The following is a 20580-nucleotide window of genomic DNA, read 5'->3' as shown; positions in this document are numbered from 1 at the left end:
GGGCAGCTGGGAGAGCTGTACCCCAAGGGACAGTTCATGTCTCCTAAGGTCACAGCCTCTGGGTGCATGCATCCTGGGCCTATGAAGCAGGGTGGGTCTGGGTGCAGAAAGAGCAGAACAGCAGAAAGCAGGCATTAGTTAGGTGTCAAATTCCCTTCCCTGACATATACCCTATTTGTATTGTGACCAGCCTTGGCCTGATGCTCTAAAGGAAACAAGAACTGACTAGCTAATGCAAAGACACAGACAGACAAGACAGACAGACAGACACACACACAGTTTTCTCACAAAGAGCAAGACAACAAGAAGCTGGGTAGAAGTTTGGACAGAGTACTGTGGCCATCACCCCTCCAGGGCGGTCTTAGGTCCTCTGGGCTGGTGGAAGTTCCCACCCACAGTGGCCTGCTGTTGAGTGTGTAAAGGACTCGGTACAGACTCTGGATGGCCCTGGCCCTGTGAGCAGTGCTACTGTTGGCTGGTATAGAGACCCTGTGGTATCCAGGTCAGCAGCCTAGGACTCAGGAGCCTCTGCAGCCCTTGGCCACCCTGCACAAGGCTCCTTGAGGTCTCTGAGGCTTTGGGGATGGCAACCAAGACAAGGATATGAGGGTGGTCTCAGGCCACCAGCTAAATTCTCTAAGTACTCGAGCGCTGGCTTATGGGATTTTTAACAACCAGAGGAGAGGGGAAGCTTGCAGGAAAGGGCTCCGGGGCATCAGAAATAAAACAAAGACACCCACTTGCCTACTCTAGTCAACATAATCCTAGAAATAGGCAAGGGAAAGAAATAAAAGCCATCCAAACAGGAAGAGACAAGTAGAGTTATGTTTGCAGAGGAACTGTCTTATACACATAAGACCCCAGAGAGGGAAGAGAAAACTACAACTGATGAACTTGGCAATGTTGTAGGATATAAATTTAAAAATTGGTTTTATATACTAGCAATAAACAACCTGGAAAGGAAATGAACAGAACAACTACTTTTACGGCCCCATCAAGAGTGAGCTTAACCAAGGAGAAGGAAGATTTGTATGCTGAGAACTGTAGTATAGGAAAGGCAGACAGACGCGAAAACTGACACGGACAGAAGAGGTTGATGGGTTAGAAGACCTAACCAGATCTACGGATTGGCAGATCCTTATACCTCTCATAACTGCAAGATGCTTTCTGTGTATACGGAACTCATCTTAGAGTCTCATGGGAGAGATCTCAAATAACCAAAGTATGTCATAAAGAGTTAAAGGACACAGGTGCCAGAACTTACCTACAAAATAGTGGTAAGTAAAACCCTGTGGCGCATGCATGGAGAAGACCTGGAACAGCAAGGAGCCCTTCAAAGAAGTGCTTGCATATACATATTTGCACGTATTTTGCAGACACAGGAGTATGCACGCATATATACGCATATATACAGATATACACGCATGTGCGCACACACATCACAGACACACAAGTATGCATGCGCGCACACAGACAGACAGATACATACATACACACAGACTCTGCCCCCAACAAAGATGTTAAGACTATTCTTAGGGAAAGGGATGGAGACCTAGGCAACCATGTCCTACAGAGTGAATTTGAAACCTATTTGCCTGTGGTGGTTTTACTAAGAATAACTCCATAGACTCCTGTGTTTGAATGCTTGACACTATGAGGAGGTGTGGCCTTGTTGGAGGAAGTGTGTCACTATGGATGCTGGCTTTGAGGTCTCACACACTCAAGCTAGACCTAGTGGGGGAGTCTTTTTCTGACACCTGTGGATAGAACATAGAACCGCTCAGCTCCTTCTCCAGTACCACATCTGTCTGCATGCCACCATGTTTCCCGCCATGATAATCATAGACTAACCCTCCCAAACTATAAGCCAGTCCCAATTAGAGTTGCTGTGGTCATGGTCTCTCTTCAAGCAGTAGAAACCCTAATTATAAGACATTACCCCATCCCACGTTGTATGGCTGGGCATTAGAACTGGGACCTGGTATAGTAGTCAAGTGTTTAGTTTGTACCTTAAGCCCTTGGAATTTTGTCTTTCTTTATGTATCAAGACCAATGCCAAGTGGATCACTAATGAGCTAAAAAGTAAACAAACATTGGAGGAAGTTTATGAGGTTGGACCAGGTGATTTCTTAGAAACACCAACTGGGCTTCATTGCAATTCAGTCATCAACAGAGAGAAAAGACAATCCGCTGAATTGGAGAAAATGTTTGCAAATGTTGTATTTGGTAACAGATCCATATACAAAGATCCATCATATGTAAAGAACTCTTATGACTTAATAAAACATAAACAACCCATTAAAAAATGGTAAAGAAGTTGAACAGACATTTCTCCAAAGATATACAAATGACTAAAAAGCATACAGGATGCTCACCACCAGTGCACATAAGAGGACTGTTAACCCAGACCCCAGTGAGAAGACTGGAGGAATGGTCCAGTGGGTAAAGCTCATGCAAGAAGGTCCAGTTCCAATCTCTAAAGAAAAGTAGGGCATGGTGCCACATGCCTGGAACCCCAGCCCTGGGCGTGGGCAAAGACAGGAGGATTTCTGGAGCTTCCTGGTCACAGTCCATCCAATGGGTGAGCTCCAGGTTCAGTGAGAAATCCTGTCTCAAAAATATAAGGAGGAAGCTGGGGGCAGTGGCATACCACTTTAATGCCAGGACTCAGGAGTGGAAACAGAAAGATCCTTGTAAGTTGGAGGGCAGCCTGGTCTCATAGCAGGTTCCAGGCTAGCCTGGGAATACATAGCGATACCCTGTCTCAAAGAGACAAAAGCAAACAAAAGCAAACAACAGCAAAACTAAACAAATAGAAACACGGAGAGTGATGGAAGGAGACACCTGGCATTGACCTTCACACACACACACACACACACACACACACACACACGAATGCATGGGTATATACTCAAAACCACAATTAGGTACCACTTCCTATGCATCAGTATGGTGGCTCTCAAAAACCAACCAACCAACCATTAGTGGTATACAACTACAGTCCCAGCTACTTTGGAGGCTAAGGCAGAGGACTGCTTGAGACCAGAGTCAGAGGCTACAGTGTACTATGCTCGTAAGCAGTAGTAACGACGGTGGGATTGGGCTATGAACAGCTATTGTGATCTAGCCTGGGCAAGGGAAGCCATTAACACAAGGCAACCAGGAAATAAGAATTGGTGTGGAGTAAGAGGAGAAATCAGAACCCTGCATATTCCTGTTGGGAAGAAAACAAAGACCCATGGACAGACAGAGATTTACCACACGGTCCTGGAATTCTCCTTTGGTATGTAAACTATCAAAGAACGGAAGGCAGAGGCTCAAGGAGACGTATGCACACCCATGTGGACAGCAGCATCGTTCCCAAGAAAGAAAAGCAGCCCAATAACTATTGACAGATGGACAAACCAGCAAGGAAAGCATATACGTACACACAGTGGGGTGTTGTTCAGCCTTGAACGAGGGGATCTGGGGCCTGGGGGACAGCTCAGTGGATAGCGTGCTTGCCTCACAAACAGGAAGCCTGGAGTTTGGATCCCCAGCAACCACATGAAAAGCATGGCAGGCGGCAGTGTGTCTGCAGTTGTGGGGCTCAGGAGACAGACATGGGGGATCCTTGGGATAAGCCGGCAAGGTGGGCTAGCCAAGTCAGCAGGCTCTGGGTTCAGTGAGAAACCCTGCCTTGGGCTGTGAAGTGGAGGGTGACTGAGGAAGACCCCTGATGTCTTTCAGTAAGAAATCTTGTTGTCAGCCTCTGGCTTACACATGCACACATGCCTGTGCACTTAAAGGTGTGAGAACGTGCGCGCGCGCGCGCACACACACACACACACACACACACACACACACACACACACACACAGAGCATGTTAATAATCTCTGAAGACATTATGCAAAGTCGGTCACCAAAATACAAATGTCATATATTCCCACTTATAGAAGGTATCCAGAGAAGGCGGGTTCCTTGAGACAGTCAAAGTGTGGTTGCTAGAGGCCAGGCAGAGGCCCAGAGAGTTAGGGTTTGAAGAAGATGAGGTTTCCGTTTGGGAAGTTGTCAATGCTCTGGAGGTGGACGGTGCGTATGCACAAAGACACTTAAATGCCCAAGTGGTTGACACATATATATTGTGCAAACAACTCAAAACCAGGTATCCCCAGAGAGAAGTGGCCACAGCCAACCCTGGGCAGGATTTGTCTCTAGGAGCCCCCTGGGCAGCTCAGGAAAGGAAGTACCCAGGGTCTGCTACCAGGGGGGCAGGGAGTGGGGAGGGGCAGGATGGGGAGCTCAGTGACCAGGGGACACATGGGACCTACCTGGTCCATGCTAGCTCTCCACCCCCCCATTCTCTGACACAGGTAGGTTCGAAAGGCTGGAGAGCCCTGGAACCAAGCAGAGGCTACCCAGGATGCTTACTTATACGCATGCCTGCACAATCCCATTAGTTTGTTCCTGCAGGCCACTCCCCGATGAGAAAGAAGGGCAACTGACTCCCCGTGACTCTCCACCCAGGGTCCCACTGGTAATGGCTCTGTGCCAGGGCAACACCTGGAAAGGAGGGGCTGGCTGGCACAGGTGAAAGGCATAGGTGACCGTCAGCCGCACCCTGTTCCTCATGCGCACCCTCCCCCCCCCCCCGTCTCTGTGCTGAGAGCTGCCTTCCAATTGTCCCAATAGTAGGAGCCAGAGGTGGGACCTTAGTCCTGTCCTCTGGGCCATTAGAACAGAGGCTCAGTGTTTTCTTCATGCTGTCCCAGTTGCTGGTCCCTGTCCTTCCTCACTGGCTGTGAGCACTCACATTTCACCTAAGACAAAAGATTCGAGAGTACACGGGGAAGGGAGTCCTTGTCTCACATCATCTCACACCAGGCAAACTTTCAGACACACACACACACACACACACACACACACACACACACACACACCAGCAACAGTCTCTGTACAGCTTGGGGACCTGACCCTGATCTGAGGAGGCTTCAGCCCATCCTCTGCAGTGACAGGTCAGCCCCGAAACATATCCTTCCACATCCTGGTCGTCCTGAGGGCTTCTGACGGGCCAGGCTGCAGAAACTGCCCAGCCACCAAGTGGAAAATTGCTCAGTTCTTAGTTATCAGGTGTTGGTGGGAAGGAATTCCAAGCAAGGGGAAGTGTCTGAGTGTCACGTGCTTATAAGGAGAAACGGGCGTCTCACTCTGGAATGTTTGTGTGGCTACAGCTGCGAAGCATGAGCTGACTGGGCACATGTATGAGTAGGCATGCACACCTAGGTACTTGGGTGAGGGCATTTGCTGAGAGCAGGTGTCCTGTCCTCTTGGCCTCTGCTTTATCCCAGGTGTCTCCCAAGGTCTTGCGCTGGGCACATATGTGCAGGTGAGACTTGTGGCTCAGCTTCCATGGTCTAGTTCCCAGCACTAGCTCTAGTGCCATGGTCTAGATCACAGGGAATCACTTGGTGTGTCCTCAAGGCTTGGTAAGGTCTGTTTCTACACTGGCTCACAGGAGCAACAGAATGAGGCAGCCAAGTGTTCTCTGGGACCTCATGGGTCTGAAGAGTGTGGGTCTTGGTTGGGTCTGAAAGATTAAAGGCAAGTACCCATGCCCCAGGTCTAATTACCCCAACAGAGCCAGAGACACCCATGTGTGCACATGTATGTACACACACACACACACACACACACACACACAGAGACACAGAAGATCCTTCTGCTATGCTTTAAAGGCAGTCCACACTGCCAAAGGAAGCCGGGCACCATTGTGCACAGTAGGGCTGGGTGCAGATCCTGAATAGTGGGACTCTGGCCAGGCCTGTGTTCTTTGCTAGCATTCTTCCCTCAAGGGCCTCTCTATGCATGACAAAGGAGGACACTTGCTCCTGGGTCTTGCCACTCAGTGGTCAGCTGTTGTGCTGCAGGACCCGGTCAAAGACCAGGGGTTGAGGGTGCTGCTGGTGGGTAGGCAGAGGGCAAGGTCTGTTCAGTCAAGACTAGAAAAATGTGTGACCAAGTTATTACTTCCTCACTGAACCTTCAGCTGAGAAGGCCTGCACCCACAAGACTCTCTTCTCCCGGTCCCTCTGGGACTCCTCAGGAATGCATTATAATTCTCTAAGGGGGTCTAAGTCCCTTCCTGGTTCAAGAAGGGCACTACAGAGGTATCTGGTGGCTAACTGGAGGTTCCAATATGCACTAGTAACACATCATTCAAACAACACATCCTGCCTCCTAGTTCCATAGACCACCTCATGCAGTCACCAGCTTGTTCTTTAGGGACATCAAATAGGCGTCCGGAAATACCAGTCATTTTGATGGGGTATGTGACACTGCATCTGGCATCTGGCCATGGGTACTGTGTCAAAGTGGACTTCAGTGACTAACTTTAGGTGTCACCTGACTGCACTAAGGACTCCCAGAGGGCTGGAAAAGCACACCTGGCACTGGAATCGGTGGACCAGGTAAGGCTCTCTCCGACTGTGGACAGTACCGCATGAACAACCAAGGGGTCTGCACAGAAGGGAACGGTACAGTGGGGTGGGTACGTGCTCTTCAGCATCCGGGAGGTGCCCTCCTCCTGCCGTTGGGCATCAACGCTTCAGATTATCAGAGGCTGCCAGGTTCAAAGGCCCTCAGCCTTGGACTGAGCCATGGTTTCCTTGGGTTTCCAGCTTGCAGAAAACATGCCCTGAAGTAATGCAGCTTCCACAGTCACGGTCCCACAAGTCCACTCTCATCAGCCTTCCTACCCATGTCCTGTGGGTTCTGCTTCTCTGGAGAGCTAGGTGCAGCCACCCTTTGGGAACTCTGTTGGCCATGCTCATTACCTCAAAGCTCACCCAATCTCCTAAGAGCTTGATCTCCTCTTGCATACAATGGAAGAGAAGAGGGCCATGAGGCCATCAAGGCAGAGCCCACTGTTGGGGTAAGTAAAATACTAAGCAACTACTCGGACTGTGAAAGTATAGCGTCCCTCAGGGGCAGCCTTAGAAACAGATGTTAGCACAGGCCTCTGGAAAGACCCTGGGCTAGCACATCTTCTGATGACTAGCTTGGGACCATGATGAGTCCCTCAACTCCGAGTGGTTTTTCCGGCTTGCAGCTGGGGTATGAATCTCAGAGGGCCACAGTGAGGATGGCTGTGTCCCAGCTAGCTCTTGCAGCACGGACTGTAGCGGCTGCACACAGATGTCGAGCACTGTTCGAGGACCCCACACCATAACAGCTCAGCATCTATCTCCTCATGGATGGCCGCTGGCTCCCTTTCTTCCTATCAAGTACACACACGGTAGAGCATTATGACCCCACGTCTGTGGTAACCCTTCCCATCACCAGCTGGCAAAGTTCCTGTGATGAATCACAAGGATAGGGTTCACCCACAGTTCACCTCGTCCACCTGTCTATTACACACACAGTCCTAAGCCAAGACCACACACGGCCCCATCTTGACCAGCAAAAGACACGGGGAAATGGGAGAGGGCACACAGTGACTAGTGATAGCAAGGTTGAAGCTGGAGGAGGATACAGAGGGAGGTTGGGTGGCTGTAATTGAAGGGGCCTGCTTGGCTAAACAGTCAGTGCGGGTTCAAATCCCCTGAGCACACAGTTTCTTGTCTGGGAGCCTGTGCCATGTGGAGATTGCATGGTGCTCACTGGTAGATTGAAAAATGTCAGAGAGGAGGATGCCGCAGTGTGGGAGGGGGTCCTCAGCCCTGGCTGCACAGCATTGTAGAGGGCCGCAATAACATTCGCCACCACTAGATGGCGCTGGCTTCCACTGCGCCCCACGTGGAAGGCCAGGATAGCCTCCGCCATTACAAGATGGCGCTAGCCTTCGCTGTGCCAGCCGACTCCCTTTCAGGAAGTTATCTGTGTGCGCATGTGCAAGAGTGCCTTCGTGCCAGGTCTTTGCCACTCTGGGGCGTGCCTTATGAGATCATGGGTAAGCGACCAATCAGGTGTGGATGCGCCGCACTAGGGTGTATATAAGCGCACCATGTTGGCGCGCCGAGGCTTCTCCTTAAGATTAAAATAAAAGTTTGGTCGCAGCAAGAATTTCTATGTCCCTGCGTGTTTCTTGCCGGCGAGGGGTCGTGCGTGGGACACAGCATCTCAAGTCTTCTCAACATCTCTGAGCAAAGTGAGAGACCTGTAAGGAGAGGGGCCTGTGATGCACGCTGAGCCAGAGAAAGATACCTATGATAGCTGTCTCAACTGTCAACTCTACTGCATCTGGAATCTACTAGGAGACACATCTGGGTGGGTCTAGGAAGGCGTTTCCAGAAACCAAGGGAAAACAAAGATTACCCCTCATCTTTTAGTGTTGGCTTAGATGTACAGAGGTTGGTTGGAGGGAGAGCTTGGCTGCTTGCTGGTCCGCCATCACTCCTCGGTCAGGGTGCCTGTACCTGGTGGGGCAGTGATTCTTCTCTGACATCAGATCCCAGCCTGTTTGCTTCCAGCACAGCCTGCAGACCAGGGATGCTCTAGGAATCTTCCTCTGGCCTTCAAAGGCAATCACCTCTTGAACTCAGGAGCAGCTGGGCTTCTGGGTTCTTGTCCTCTCCAGCATGCTCACAACCTGATGTCAACAACTACCCAGATATTCTAATAAATGTCCTCCCCAATCCCCCATCCAGTTCTGCAAGTCTAAAGCCCCTGCTTAACATGACAGAGATGCAGAGATGAGCTCTGGATCCAAGGCCCGATGCCCGTTTCACTTGTGATGGTCAGGGCTTCACTTGTGACGGTCAGGGCTTCACCTGGGTCGGTCCCTTTCTGAGCCGGTTCCCCGGGAGTTGGGTGTATGAGACGTGCTTCTGCTTCAAATGGCCTACTCGTCCCATTGCCACCTTCTACCCATGTGACTAAAACCGGCTGCTCCCCTACAGAAGCTGCATTTTCTGCTGGGCGTGTTGCCAGCCTAGCTTCCAGGAAAGCACAGGCATAAACCTGTCCTCACAGGACTTCACTTCCTGATGGTTATAAACAGCATGACGGGGAAGCAGCGAACCTTCTCAGAGTTCAGGAGGTGGCTGGCAAGTGTGCCTGGACTCACATGAGCAAAATAACCCACACCTACCCACTCGCCTGTCCAAAGAGCAGAGGCAGCAGGGGAAGCCTGAGCCCCTTCAGGCCGACTTGGGCACGGCCACCAAAGTCTTTGTTCATAAAGGGGAGCTGTAACCCACTCTCCTTGTGGCCCATTCTCTCCCACCTCTGCCTGGGCAGGGCCTCTCTTTCCACCGGACACCTCTAGACTCAGACTCGCAAAGTGGCTCAGCAGGTAAACTTTCCACAGAGCCTGGCCACCCAAGCTTGAATCCTGAACCCACATGGTGGAAGGAAGGAGCCATTTCTGCTAGTTGTCCTTTGACCTCCATGTGCACCACCTAATTAGATTAAAGAATTAAGTTGGAGGCTAGGGAGAGCTCAGGAATTGAGGCCCTTTGCTGCTCTCGCAGAGGACCTGAGTCTCGTTCCTAGTACCCACAGTGGGTGGTTCATAACTACCTGTGACTCCAGATCCAGGGAATCCATTATCTTCCTCTGGGGTCTGGCCTCCAAACCCACCCACACATGCCTGGTCTATAACACACGGAAACATATGCGCATTATACACATAAATAAAAGCATAAGAATAAATCTTTAAAATCTGTATTTTAAAAGGCCTCTAGATACCTAGGGAGACTATCTGCTCACCCCATCCCCGACTTTGATCTCTGGGGAGTCACCATGTCAGACCTAATGAAACCGGGGCAACCATTCATTTAACTAGACTCTTTGAGAACTTGCTAGTCAGTCAGGAGCCTCCAACCAGGCCCTGTGCACTATCCCAGGCCTCTGTCAGCCATGACTAGCCACATTTGTCTCTATACAGACAGACAGTACAGTAAGTCTGAGACCCTGGCAGGAGCCACTCCTAGCTCCCCTCGTAGTGAGGCCACCTTGCTGTCTGTCACTGAGGAGGGGCAGGGGATATAGGGGATTTTGGAACAAGCTTGTGGCTCTGCCATGGGAGACCTTATGTGGCAATTTATTTAGGCTCTCTGTTCCTCAGTTTACTGTCTGCAGAATGGGGCTACTAGTGATGATGTTGGAAAAAGTGTGGTATCAAGTGAGGGTTTTGTGGGTCACAGCCTCTCTGCCTTGGTTCCCCTACAGTGTTCCTCTTTGGTGGCTTCCCCAAGTCCCCCATTCCTAGGAGTGCTTGTGACAAAGCTTTCTCTGAGGTCTAGGATTTGGGAAGGCTCCTACCATACCCCATACCTGCAATTTCCCTGCTTGAAAGGGCACCCATCTCAACTTTCACCACGGTGATGTCAGCAGCAAGACTCAGTGCCTCCAGTCTCTGTTTCCCAAGGACACCAAAGCCCCAGAGAGGTAAATATTTACACGAGAGTTTTAGTGCTGACTTGGAGGAGATGTTCTCCTTTACTGCCCAGGAGCTAGAAGAAGTGTCTACATCTGTCCCCTGGGCTCTGCAAGCCTCTAAGTGTTCTCATTTTCAGTCAGAAAGGGACTCAGGGGGCGCATTTTGTTAGGATCTCTCATCCCAAGCTTGCAGAGTGAGGCATCAGAGGCTGGGACTCAGTGTGTGTGTGGGCATCCCATGATAAGCTCCTCTTCTGGGAGGGCAGTGCCAAGAGCTTTGTGTACAAAGCAGCATCACATGGGGGCCAGCCCTGGGTGTGGCTGCAGCAGATGGTGCTGTCTATGGATGATTTGGGGAGCAGGGCCAGGTACCAGATGCAGACAAGCAGTGTCCTAGTCAGGGTGTGGGGAATACGAATGTGCTTTTCAGGCCTACCTTCCCATGCATAGAGATGCAATGTGGGTCTTCCAAGCAGCAGCTCCAGGCTCTGGTTTTAGCTGTAAGGCCCTTTTTTCCAACTTAGCCTTTCAGAGACCCTGCTGGCTTACCTGGCCTTCCTGGACTCAGCTTGTGTATCTGGGCCCTGCTGAATACCTTTGAAGGCAGTCTTGGAGTATCCACTTTGCCAGGAGGACAGTAGTAAGATCTATCTACTCCCTTGGCTATCTAGGCCTGTGACTGAGACTGCTTCCATCAGCAAGGTCCCAGCAACAGGACAGAGGGCTCGCCTGGACTCTAGCTACTGCAGGTTCCTATCTATGTGAGGCAAAAAGCCTACAGCAACGTTAAAGGTGGCTGTGCACGCAGGAGGTCACATCTAATGGGCAGATCACCCATGCAACTTGGCCCTAAGACACACAGGGGACCCTACCAGCCAACAAGAAGACCAAGGCCAAAGGCACAAACAAGTCATAGGCAGAGAAAGCCTCTGCAGTTGACACATGAGCCCCAAGGCCACTCACACTTACTTCATAGGAGATAAAGTACGCTCCTAGTCTGTAGGGCCTGTTCGGGTCTGAGAACGGGATACTCTGATGTACTGGATGGGGTCTATAGGACCACGAACAGGTGTGGTTTTAATAAGCTGCACTGTGGCAGGCAGGAGGCATGAATGAAGCTCCCTCCGGGCTGCTTACTGAACAAAGCCGAGAAAACAGGAGCCGTGTCTAGACAGCCACAGGGCTGAACTGGGAGGTGGCTGGATTAAATATGCGCGTCATGAACCAGCAAGGATACATCTCAGAGACAGGCTGAGCACAGACAGTGGGTTGCGGGAACCTAGGAAGAAATGGATACAAGGTCTAGAAAGTTTGCAACATTGAAACAGCTTAGCGTATGGGTGAAGAGAATTGTGGCCAAGGTACTAAGGTAGTAAAAAGACAGGAGAATCATGAAATTGCAGACAATAGGCTGGGGCAGATATGGAAAGCCTCTACCTTAGGTGTACAGTGAGGTAGCAGTGGATGTACCCTCACTAGCCCTCTCCCCACAGACTCTCTCCACTGTACCCTTGTGTAGGAATGTACACTGTGGGGGTGATTAGAACCTGTGCCTGACCCAATGCCACATTCCAAGGAGCATGCCCCATGGCACATTTGCCCTTCCTGCCCTATGCTCCTCAGTTCTTGTAGATTTGTTAAACATCTCAGAGGAAGGGGGAGGGGGAGGACATCTGCTGACACCAGGCTCTATATGCCTGTCTCCACATTTGGGCTGGGGATATAGCTCAGGTGACAGAGTACTTGTCTAGCATACACAGAGGCCCAATTCCCATCACCGACTAAGCCATACATGGCAGTGTGTCTCTAATCTCAACATTCAGAGGGCCATATCAATTCAAGGCCATCCTCTGCTACATTTGGGAGTTCAAGGACAGCTTGGGATACTCACGAGATCCTGCCTAGGCTTCATGTGCTGGCCTCAGAGCTCGCCAGTTCATTGAGTAAGGCGGAGAGCTGGCTCTGGAGGTCCTTTTTGTCTGTTCCCAGAAGTTAAAGGATTCATTATAACCTCTCGAAGAAACAGGACCATGGGGGAACTGAATGTGGAGGTCCTGGTCTGTACCCTTGTGGCAGACACAGTCAGGTGACCATCTAAAGAAGGGGAGCTATCTCTACAGATGTTCCAAAGCCCACAAAAGGCAAAGCTGGGATTGTACTTGGTTGGAACAACTTTGAGCCCCTCACCTACTCGCTATCAACTCAGGATGGCCTTCTCGATACCTGCCAATCCTAGCTCCTGCTCTCTTGTCTCTCCCCAGCTGGCTTCTTTGCAGTTGGACAGCCACTTCCTATCCTTTGCCTGCCCCACAGGACTGAATAGAGCTTATCACCTGACCTTTGCTGGGACTCTCACGGTTCCATGAGAGTAAGGGAAACTTATTTCGAGTGGTCCAAGCAGGGAGCAGCCCAGCTGGAGCCCACACTGTTCTTACTCCAGATGCAAGGATGCCAGGGTCCCTGTGGCAAGCACAGTTTCTTGGGAATAGCCTGGCTGACTGGCGGAGAAGCTTATGCTGGAGTAGTCTGACCGTGAAAGGGAAGGAGCTCGCTCCCGTCCACCACCAGGAGTGTTGATGACTTTGGCCACTGACCTCTGTGCTTTACACACATGTAAACCATTAATTCCCAGTTTAATCTGTCCATTTATTATCTTTCCAGACAACTACCGATTTGCTCTGATGTCCCTGCTGCTGGGCCTTTTAACATTCTCCATGCAAACAAACAGAGGCAGTTGCACGGCTCACGGCCCTCAAAGCTGGGCCAGATGCCGGGCTGTGGGGAATGGCTTGTCTCCAAAGCTCCATGCAAACGTGCAAGGCCCTGCTCAGTCATGCCCACCATGGTGCCACAGATGGTCTGCTCTCCAGATGGGGAGCTGGGCTCTCCCTGTTGGCACACTGTGGAACTCAAAGGGTCCTAACCGGTTATGGCTCCCACGAGACGTGGGCACAATCTCAAGGTGGAGGCACCACAAGGTCACCGGTCCCTCTCTAGACACCAATGGTGGATGGACATCTAGACCGCAAAAAAAAAAAAAAAATGGAGATGTGTTTACTGAGTCCCAGAGCCACTGGCTCTGGTCACAAGGCTGACTTGGAGGCTCCCTCTGTCTAGTTTTGAGGATCCAGTTTTGGAACCCACAGAACATATGCCCCTAGGACATGAACAGTCAAGCAGGTTACTGTGTGTTCCCTCCTCTGGTACCTAAGCCCTGTGTGTATGAGGATCTGAACATTCTTGGAACCTTGGTTTTGACTCCTGGGACAGGATGCTGAGGCCAAAGTCTACAGCTTAGTCAATGAATGAATAACCCAGGGAAGCTGGGAATGGGGGTGGGGCCTCCGAAGGTGGGTGGTATCTCTGACGGATAGAGATACCACCCACCTCTAGAGGGCAGAAAAGCCTCTTCAACGTGACAAGTTTCATGGATGAATAAGTGTGTGGACTAAAAGTAGGAAAGGGCTGCTGGAGGGGTGTGCCTTTAGCCAAGCTCCCATTGCCCTCAGAATGGGCCTAGCCTCTGAGGGGCCAGTGGCAGAAGGAAGAAGGCTTATCCAAGCCAGGTTAGCCTGGCCCTAGCTTTCCACTAAGGCTGTCTCCAGTGGGAACCATCTGGAAGCTGGAGAGACTCTCTCCTTAGAGAGTCTTTTCTCTCCAGTCAGAGGTCAGGAATGACTGGCTTTTAGCTCTCTCCTGTGTCTGGAAATATATATGCTGTTTCTGCAAAGTGACAGACCCTGTACTCAGGGGACCTGAGACAATGCTAAAGCAGGAAGGGGCATTTTATTCTGGGACACGCAAGGCTAGAATAGAAGTTCAACAGCCAGCAAATGACAGGCCCGAATTCTAAGGCAGATGAGACACTAACACCTGGGCTATCTCTCTCCACTTAGGCTATCTCTAGGTACCTCTCTGGTCCCTAGTTATCCCCCTCACCAGCTTTCAGCAACATGCCTGAACCCTACATGTAGGAGAGGCTGCTGCCCACACCACTTTCTACTGGCGCCCTGCACCCTCTGCTGCTCAGTGTGTCTTGACCTTAGTTCCCCTTTCCCCCAGCCCCTGGTCTAATATACAATCCCTTCAACACAAAAGCAAAATAATAAGTCTTACTTGAGAGAGAAAAAGGCAACTGAGTTCACCAAAAGAAAAGAAAAAAAATCTTAAAGATGATAGACATGAGTCATATGACCTTACTGATCGATCCTGAGGGGGTGGGGTGGCAGTGGTACCTGCCCCCAGGGCATGGAGTTTATTCAGTGGGTAAGGAGAGCCTGGGTGGGACTATTTAAAGCTTCAGGTTGGAGTCTGACCTGATGAACTGACCAGCCCCTTACTCTAACTGCTCCCCAAAGCATGGTCTCTTGTGCTTTACTCTTTTCAAACCCACTAGGTGAGTGGGGAGCTCTGGTGACAGTTCCTTCTGACTCTGTGGCTTCCTATCTGCTCTGGAAACATTTCTCAAGTCCTTTGCACTGGGGACAACAGAGGAAGGGTTCCTCACTCAAGTGTGTGAGTGCCAAGCAGACAAAGACAGGTTGGCCGAGGTGCCACAGTCCTGCCTCTTTTTTTTTTTTTTTTTTTTTTGGTTCTTTTTTTCGGAGCTGGGGACCGAACAGGGCCAACCCAGGGCCTTGCGCTTCCTAGGCAAGCGCTCTACCACTGAGCTAAATCCCCAACCCCCACAGTCCTGCCTCTTACCCCGTCTACCCTCCCCAGGATACTGGCAGAGGGGCCTAGCGGAAAGGAGTCACTTAGTGGAGAACAATCTAGCCATGCAGAGGAGACGACTGGAAGCTGTCACCCCGGCTGGTCTCAGCTGGCCATCAGCAGATCTCGCCGGTGTTCCCCTTTTAGAGCCAAGAGGACATGGCTTGATTTCCACCCTGCAGCAATGGGTGAAGGCTGCCGGGTTGTTTCTAGTAAGGTGGATGACTCAGGTGTCAAGCACAATTATACATTTCTGTCTAGGTATGGAAAAGCCTACACAGCCTGAATCTATGGCCGCCTTTCTTACCTGGGGACAGTCATTCCCAGGAGCAGGAGGCAATAGAGGGCTGATTGAGGCTTGGGGCTTAGGATGGACAGATATCTAAATGCTGCCCCAGACCTTCCAAGCTTAGACTCTCCACTGAGTTTGAATGGGCCAGTGTTCACATAGCTACTTTATGGGGGCGTTGAGGACTATCTCACACCGTGTCCCACTGCTGTAATGGAATCCCCAGGGCTGGGTGCTTTCCAAAGCAAAGCTGACTAACTTGGTTTTTAGAGGTTCAAGGACCAATGTCAGCAGCAGCTCAGATTTAGTGAGGGCCTTGTGCAGAGATGACATCATGAAGGGATCATGTGTAGGAGAGGTTAGTTACATGGCTGGACAGGAAGCCACAGAGCATCCATAGAATTCACTCTTTCAAGAACTAGCTGGGGTCTCCCTATTCTTTTCTCAGGAAACTGTCTTCAAATAATCAAATTGCCTAGGCTCCACCTCTTAAAGTACCAACACATCAAAATCATCTCATTGGGGACAGAGCTGCCAGGAAGTCACGGGGCCAACTGAGATCACCACCAAGAGCTCCAGACAAGTGCTGTCCCACCCCCCCCAGCACCTCAGTCTCCTTCTGACCCTTGCTGTACACATTCCTAAGCAGGTGGGGGGGCAAATGGGGAGCGGGGGCTCGGGGGAGGACACGGCCATGTCTTGTTCCCTACAAGGCTGTGTCACCTCAAAGGTATGATGAGTAGGGCTGGGTTTTACACTCCAAAAAAAAAAAAAAAAAAATTGTGCTTTTTGTTCACTAAAAGCAACTAAACAAACCAATGAACAAACAAACAAAAATATTGGGGAACCAGTAAGATGGATGGTTCAGTAGATAAAAGATGCCTGCTGTAAAATCTGAGACCTGATCGCCTGACCCCACGTGGTAGGAGAGAGAACTAACCTCCAGAAGTTGTTCTCTAACGTCTGATGCATGTCCATGGCAGGTGTACACACACGCACTCACACTCAGTAAACACACACGTGCATGTGCGCACACACAATAAGTAAAATGTAATAATAGTTTACAAATAGTTTAAAAATTAAAAGTGGTTTCCAGGGGCTGGGGATTTAGCTCAGTGGTAGAGCGCTTACCTAGGAAGCGCAAGGCCCTGGGTTCGGTCCCCAGCTCCGAAAAAAAGAACCAAAAAAAAAAAAAAAAAAAAAGTGGTTTCCAAGTTGGGGCCTACCTTTTAAAGAAAAAAAAAAAAAAAGAAACAGAAAAACTCTGTTATTGTTGTTCCAGTCTCCTGTAGCAGGGCTGGAATTCACTATATATCCAAGGATGACCCTGACCTCTGACCCTGGAGTGCTAGAAGTAGGGAATATACCCTCATTTCTAGTTTGATATTGTACTGGGGATAGAACTCAGGGCCTTGTGCATGCTGGGCCCAGTTGCACTCCTAGTCTAAGAAAACTTTTTAAAACCACAATCGTGATCGTAGGGAGGTGGCAGCTGGGAAGGGTACTCTGACGGCACAGGCTGGAGAGCGCGGAGCAAGGAGGGTTCCCCGGGAGTAAACCAAGGAGGATGCTCTGCACAGCCGCAAAGCATTCGAATATTCCCCTCAGAGGAATTTCTAAAGCAAGTCAAAGCTGTGCAAAATATTTACACACAGGAGTGTTCACTTGACACGTCCTTACAGACGGGAAGAGAAAAGCTCCCATTCTATCACGTGGCAGCTAAGAGTGGGCACACAGAGGGCCTGGCTGCAGTTGCCACAGAATGAGCTTTTCATGATGCCCAACATAAACAAAACCATGGGAGGGTTTCTCTTTTTTCTGCTCCGTCACAGAAAACTATCACTACGACGGGAGGGGGCACATGAGAGACTCAAGGTCTCTTACTATTATGCCAGACTCCTCCTCTTCCTCTCTACTGGACCCTGGAGGACTCCAGACCCTGGAGACTGCCCCAGAGTGGCAACCAAACTTCCCATCCCTACCTGTTAATGATGTCACCAAATTGAGCCCGTAGCCATCAACTGAGGACTTCACTGGCTCTCCTAGGGCATGCTGTGTCCATGAGGGTTAGGGTAGTCAGACTAGAGCTGGCCCAGGTGCCAATGGTCCTTGGTGGCACTCATCCCCTGGCAGCTCCATCTGTCCAAGGCCAGCCATCGAGCCTTCTGTCTCTCCACTCTGGTCTTGTAAGCACACAGGCTTATGCTAGCAGATGTGAGACATCTGGAGCAGACAGAGGCCACAGAAACCTCCAATGCTTTGCTCACACACCTGTTCCCCTGCTGAGGCAGGAAGTACCAAGCGATGTTGTAAGTTACAAACCTAGGAGGGAGTGACGGATCTGTCCAGCCTCATGAGTCACCCAGATGTGTGCTCAGTTCAGAGCAGCCACAGGCAGATGTGCCATGGGGAGGTTGGGAGCTAGGTAGAGTCATTTGTCCAAGCTCTACCATAACCCCGAGGGCAGAGAGAAGAGGAAAAGAAGGCCCACCCTAGTGTGCAAGGTGTCTGGAGAGGGAACGAGCCTTCAAGGGTGACAGTAAGTGCTACTTAACACCAACCATCAGTGCTACTTAACATGCTGCCAACTCTGACAGGGACAGGGTCCCTGGGCAGATGGGAGTTCAGCTTTTGCCAGGGATAGGGCTCAGTTGGGGAACTCAGGTGCAGCCAGGAGTCCAATACATAAAAGTCTCCTGAGTTAGTTTGAGGGGAAAAAAAGCTATATACCTTGTACCTAAAAAAGAAACAAATGGAGCACAGTGAAGAGAATAACAGAAGGAACCCAGTGTCACCTATTGGGTGGCACAATTAGAAACTTTGGAACCAAAGGCCCTAGAGGCCCCTCCCCCACCTAGCCCACAGTTGCTGAGTCAGCAACTTCCTGACCACCCCCCTTTTTTGGGGGGGGGGGAGGTCAGCATTCTTCATCCCTGCCCCCTCTGCAGGCAATTGAGGCCTGCGAACAGTATCTGGGGCCACCCACCTCCCTGTTCCTTCCATTCACAGCCACGAGGCCACTTGAGCCTCTGATAAACTCTAGCCAAGGGGCACTGGGGTCCTTCGCTCTGGAAACCCATAGAGCTGCAAGAAGGGAACCCTGGTTACAATCTGTGGCTGATGTTGTCCATGAGGGGTAGGGTCACCCCCAAAGCCTGGCCTCTCTACAGCTCTAAGAGCAGTACGCACAGTTTGCCTGCACCTTCTATAATTAGGATGCCCACAGTTTCAAGCCCCACATCCTGCAGACGGAGAGGACTTCCCTGAATCTGCTGGGGTGTGCCCAGTACTGGGCACTCGCAGTCTTGAGTGGTGGACCAGTGGACAGTTGCTATGGCTAGACCCAGACTCTAGCACGGCATGGCTGAACCGTTGGGATGGGTCCTGTAATTGAAGCATGTATGTGTGCAGAGCAGAGCTAATATGGACAGGAAGCAGTTTCAAGGGCCTGGAAAGGAGACTCTGGGTCTAGATTAGGGCCGCGGACAGAATACCTCCTTTGAGACTGAGAACTGCTAGGGGTGGGTGCAATGTGTATGTCTATCACCCAACTCTAGCGTCCTAGTGTCCTGACAGTTTGTGAAATAAACCCTCAGGACTGTAGGGCAAGCAGCTCCAGGCTGGTTGGACTCTGAAGGGTCCCAACCCCACCGAAGAGCCAGCACCTTCCTGCCCCAAAAGTACCAAAGAAAATAGCGACTTCAGTCAAGACTTGCCCACGCCCACTTCCTAGCTCATCTGTAAATTCAGTCCTACAGGAAACATGGGAGAGAAACAAAGGCAGACAAGAAGCCCTAATTCCTAGGGTGGGGTGGGGCGGGGCGGGGTAGGGGGGAGAAAATCCCCGGAGGACCAGAGGGCACCAACAGAAACAGGGCTACAATCTCAACTTTACAAAGTGCTTTCGGAGGGGCTGGCCCTCGCCCACATGCCCCAGACAAGGAACATGACGGGCCTTGCTGGAAGGTTCTTGGTTGCACAAGTAGCTTTGACTGTCTCAGCTATCCCTAATCTGACCGGTGGATAGATTTCTGCGGAAGGCAGTCCCCAACTGGAAGCTTTTGTTCCACTTCAGTAGTTGGGGAGGCCAGGTAGTGCTGCCTTCTCTCCGTCTTCAGCCCGGGTCACACGGGCCTTTGTTCTACCTGCACACACCGGCAGGCAGAGCCCACCCCTTTCCTGGCAGCTCCTCCCCAGACTGGCAAGCACTGGAGGGCCTGGGGATACCACAGGTGCAGAGGAAGAGGATCCTCATCTCCCTTGCTCCACTTTTAGTTCTAGACAGGTACGGGCTACAGACGCACAGAGACACACCTGTTTTTCTGCCTCTAGAGCCAAGCCTGGACCTTTAGTCCCCGAGGTTTCTCTCTCAGGCTAGCCGGCAGTGCACCGCAGATGGGGTGGACAGAGAGCGGCCGGCAGTGACCCAGGAGGAAGTCTGGGCACTGCGCAGACAGGCCAGTGATGAGGAGAGGTACAGAACAGAGGGTGAAAAGAGAGATCAGAGGTCAGGAGTGGCAGCTGCAGGGACAGATGAGACGGGGATCCTGGGATCCGGCAGATCGGAAGGGGCCCCAAGAGAGCAAAGAGGGCAGATCTGGTCCGGGGTTTAGGGCACCCCCCCCATCACACTCGCCCGCAGCGGACACTCACCTGGGCGAACGCAGACCTGCTGGGTCGCGGCGGTCTAGCACACCGGGAACACAGTTGGTGAGTTCGGTCCAGTCAGCGTGCAGCCCGCAGCTCCAGCCGGTGGAGAAGCGAGAGAAGAGCCAGGTCTCGCGGCGATTGGGCCGATAGCAGGTGCACTTCTTCTGGCCCGGGCGACAGTCGCAGGGCACCTCGAGGCGCACGTTCTGCACTAGGTGGCGGCCGAAGGTGGTGCCGCCGGTCTTCTGGATATGCAGGAAGACTATCACGTCGTCGCCCTTCATGTCGAAGCGCAGCGAGCGCTCCAGCTCGCGCACCGGGAAGTAGTACTTTTTCTCGTAATGTGGGTCCGGCGTGGGGAAGAGATCCAGGTCGTCGGGGGGCGCGCGGCCACCGGGCGCGCCCAGACTCAGCCCCGGGCCCGCGTACTGGTAGAGGATGAGCATGAAGCACGCCGAGCCCGCCACCACCAGCACGAACTTGCTGGCGCGCTCAACCATGGTCCTGCCGCCGGCGCGCCGCCGCCGCATGTGTCACCATCGCCAGCAGCCCGGGCGCCGGGCCTGGG

General features: G+C 51.5%; 1 protein-coding gene across 1 annotated transcript in view; it reads right to left on the bottom strand.

Moving 5' to 3' along the window:
* The window catches only part of Hs6st1 (heparan sulfate 6-O-sulfotransferase 1), a 39180-nt gene extending 18822 nt beyond the window's left edge, over window positions 1–20358 (bottom strand). Inside the window, 1 exon segment of the mRNA NM_001108210.1 lies at window positions 20016–20358. Coding sequence (NP_001101680.1) covers window positions 20016–20296 — 281 coding nt within the window. The 5' untranslated portion in view covers window positions 20297–20358.
* Window positions 20359–20580: the final 222 nt, after the last annotated feature.

Source organism: Rattus norvegicus, chromosome 9 (genome assembly GCF_021556685.1).
Source record: "Rattus norvegicus strain SHRSP/BbbUtx chromosome 9, alternate assembly SHRSP_T2T, whole genome shotgun sequence".
Lineage (NCBI taxonomy): Eukaryota > Metazoa > Chordata > Mammalia > Rodentia > Muridae > Rattus > Rattus norvegicus.
This window is presented reverse-complemented; position numbering and strand designations above follow the sequence as displayed.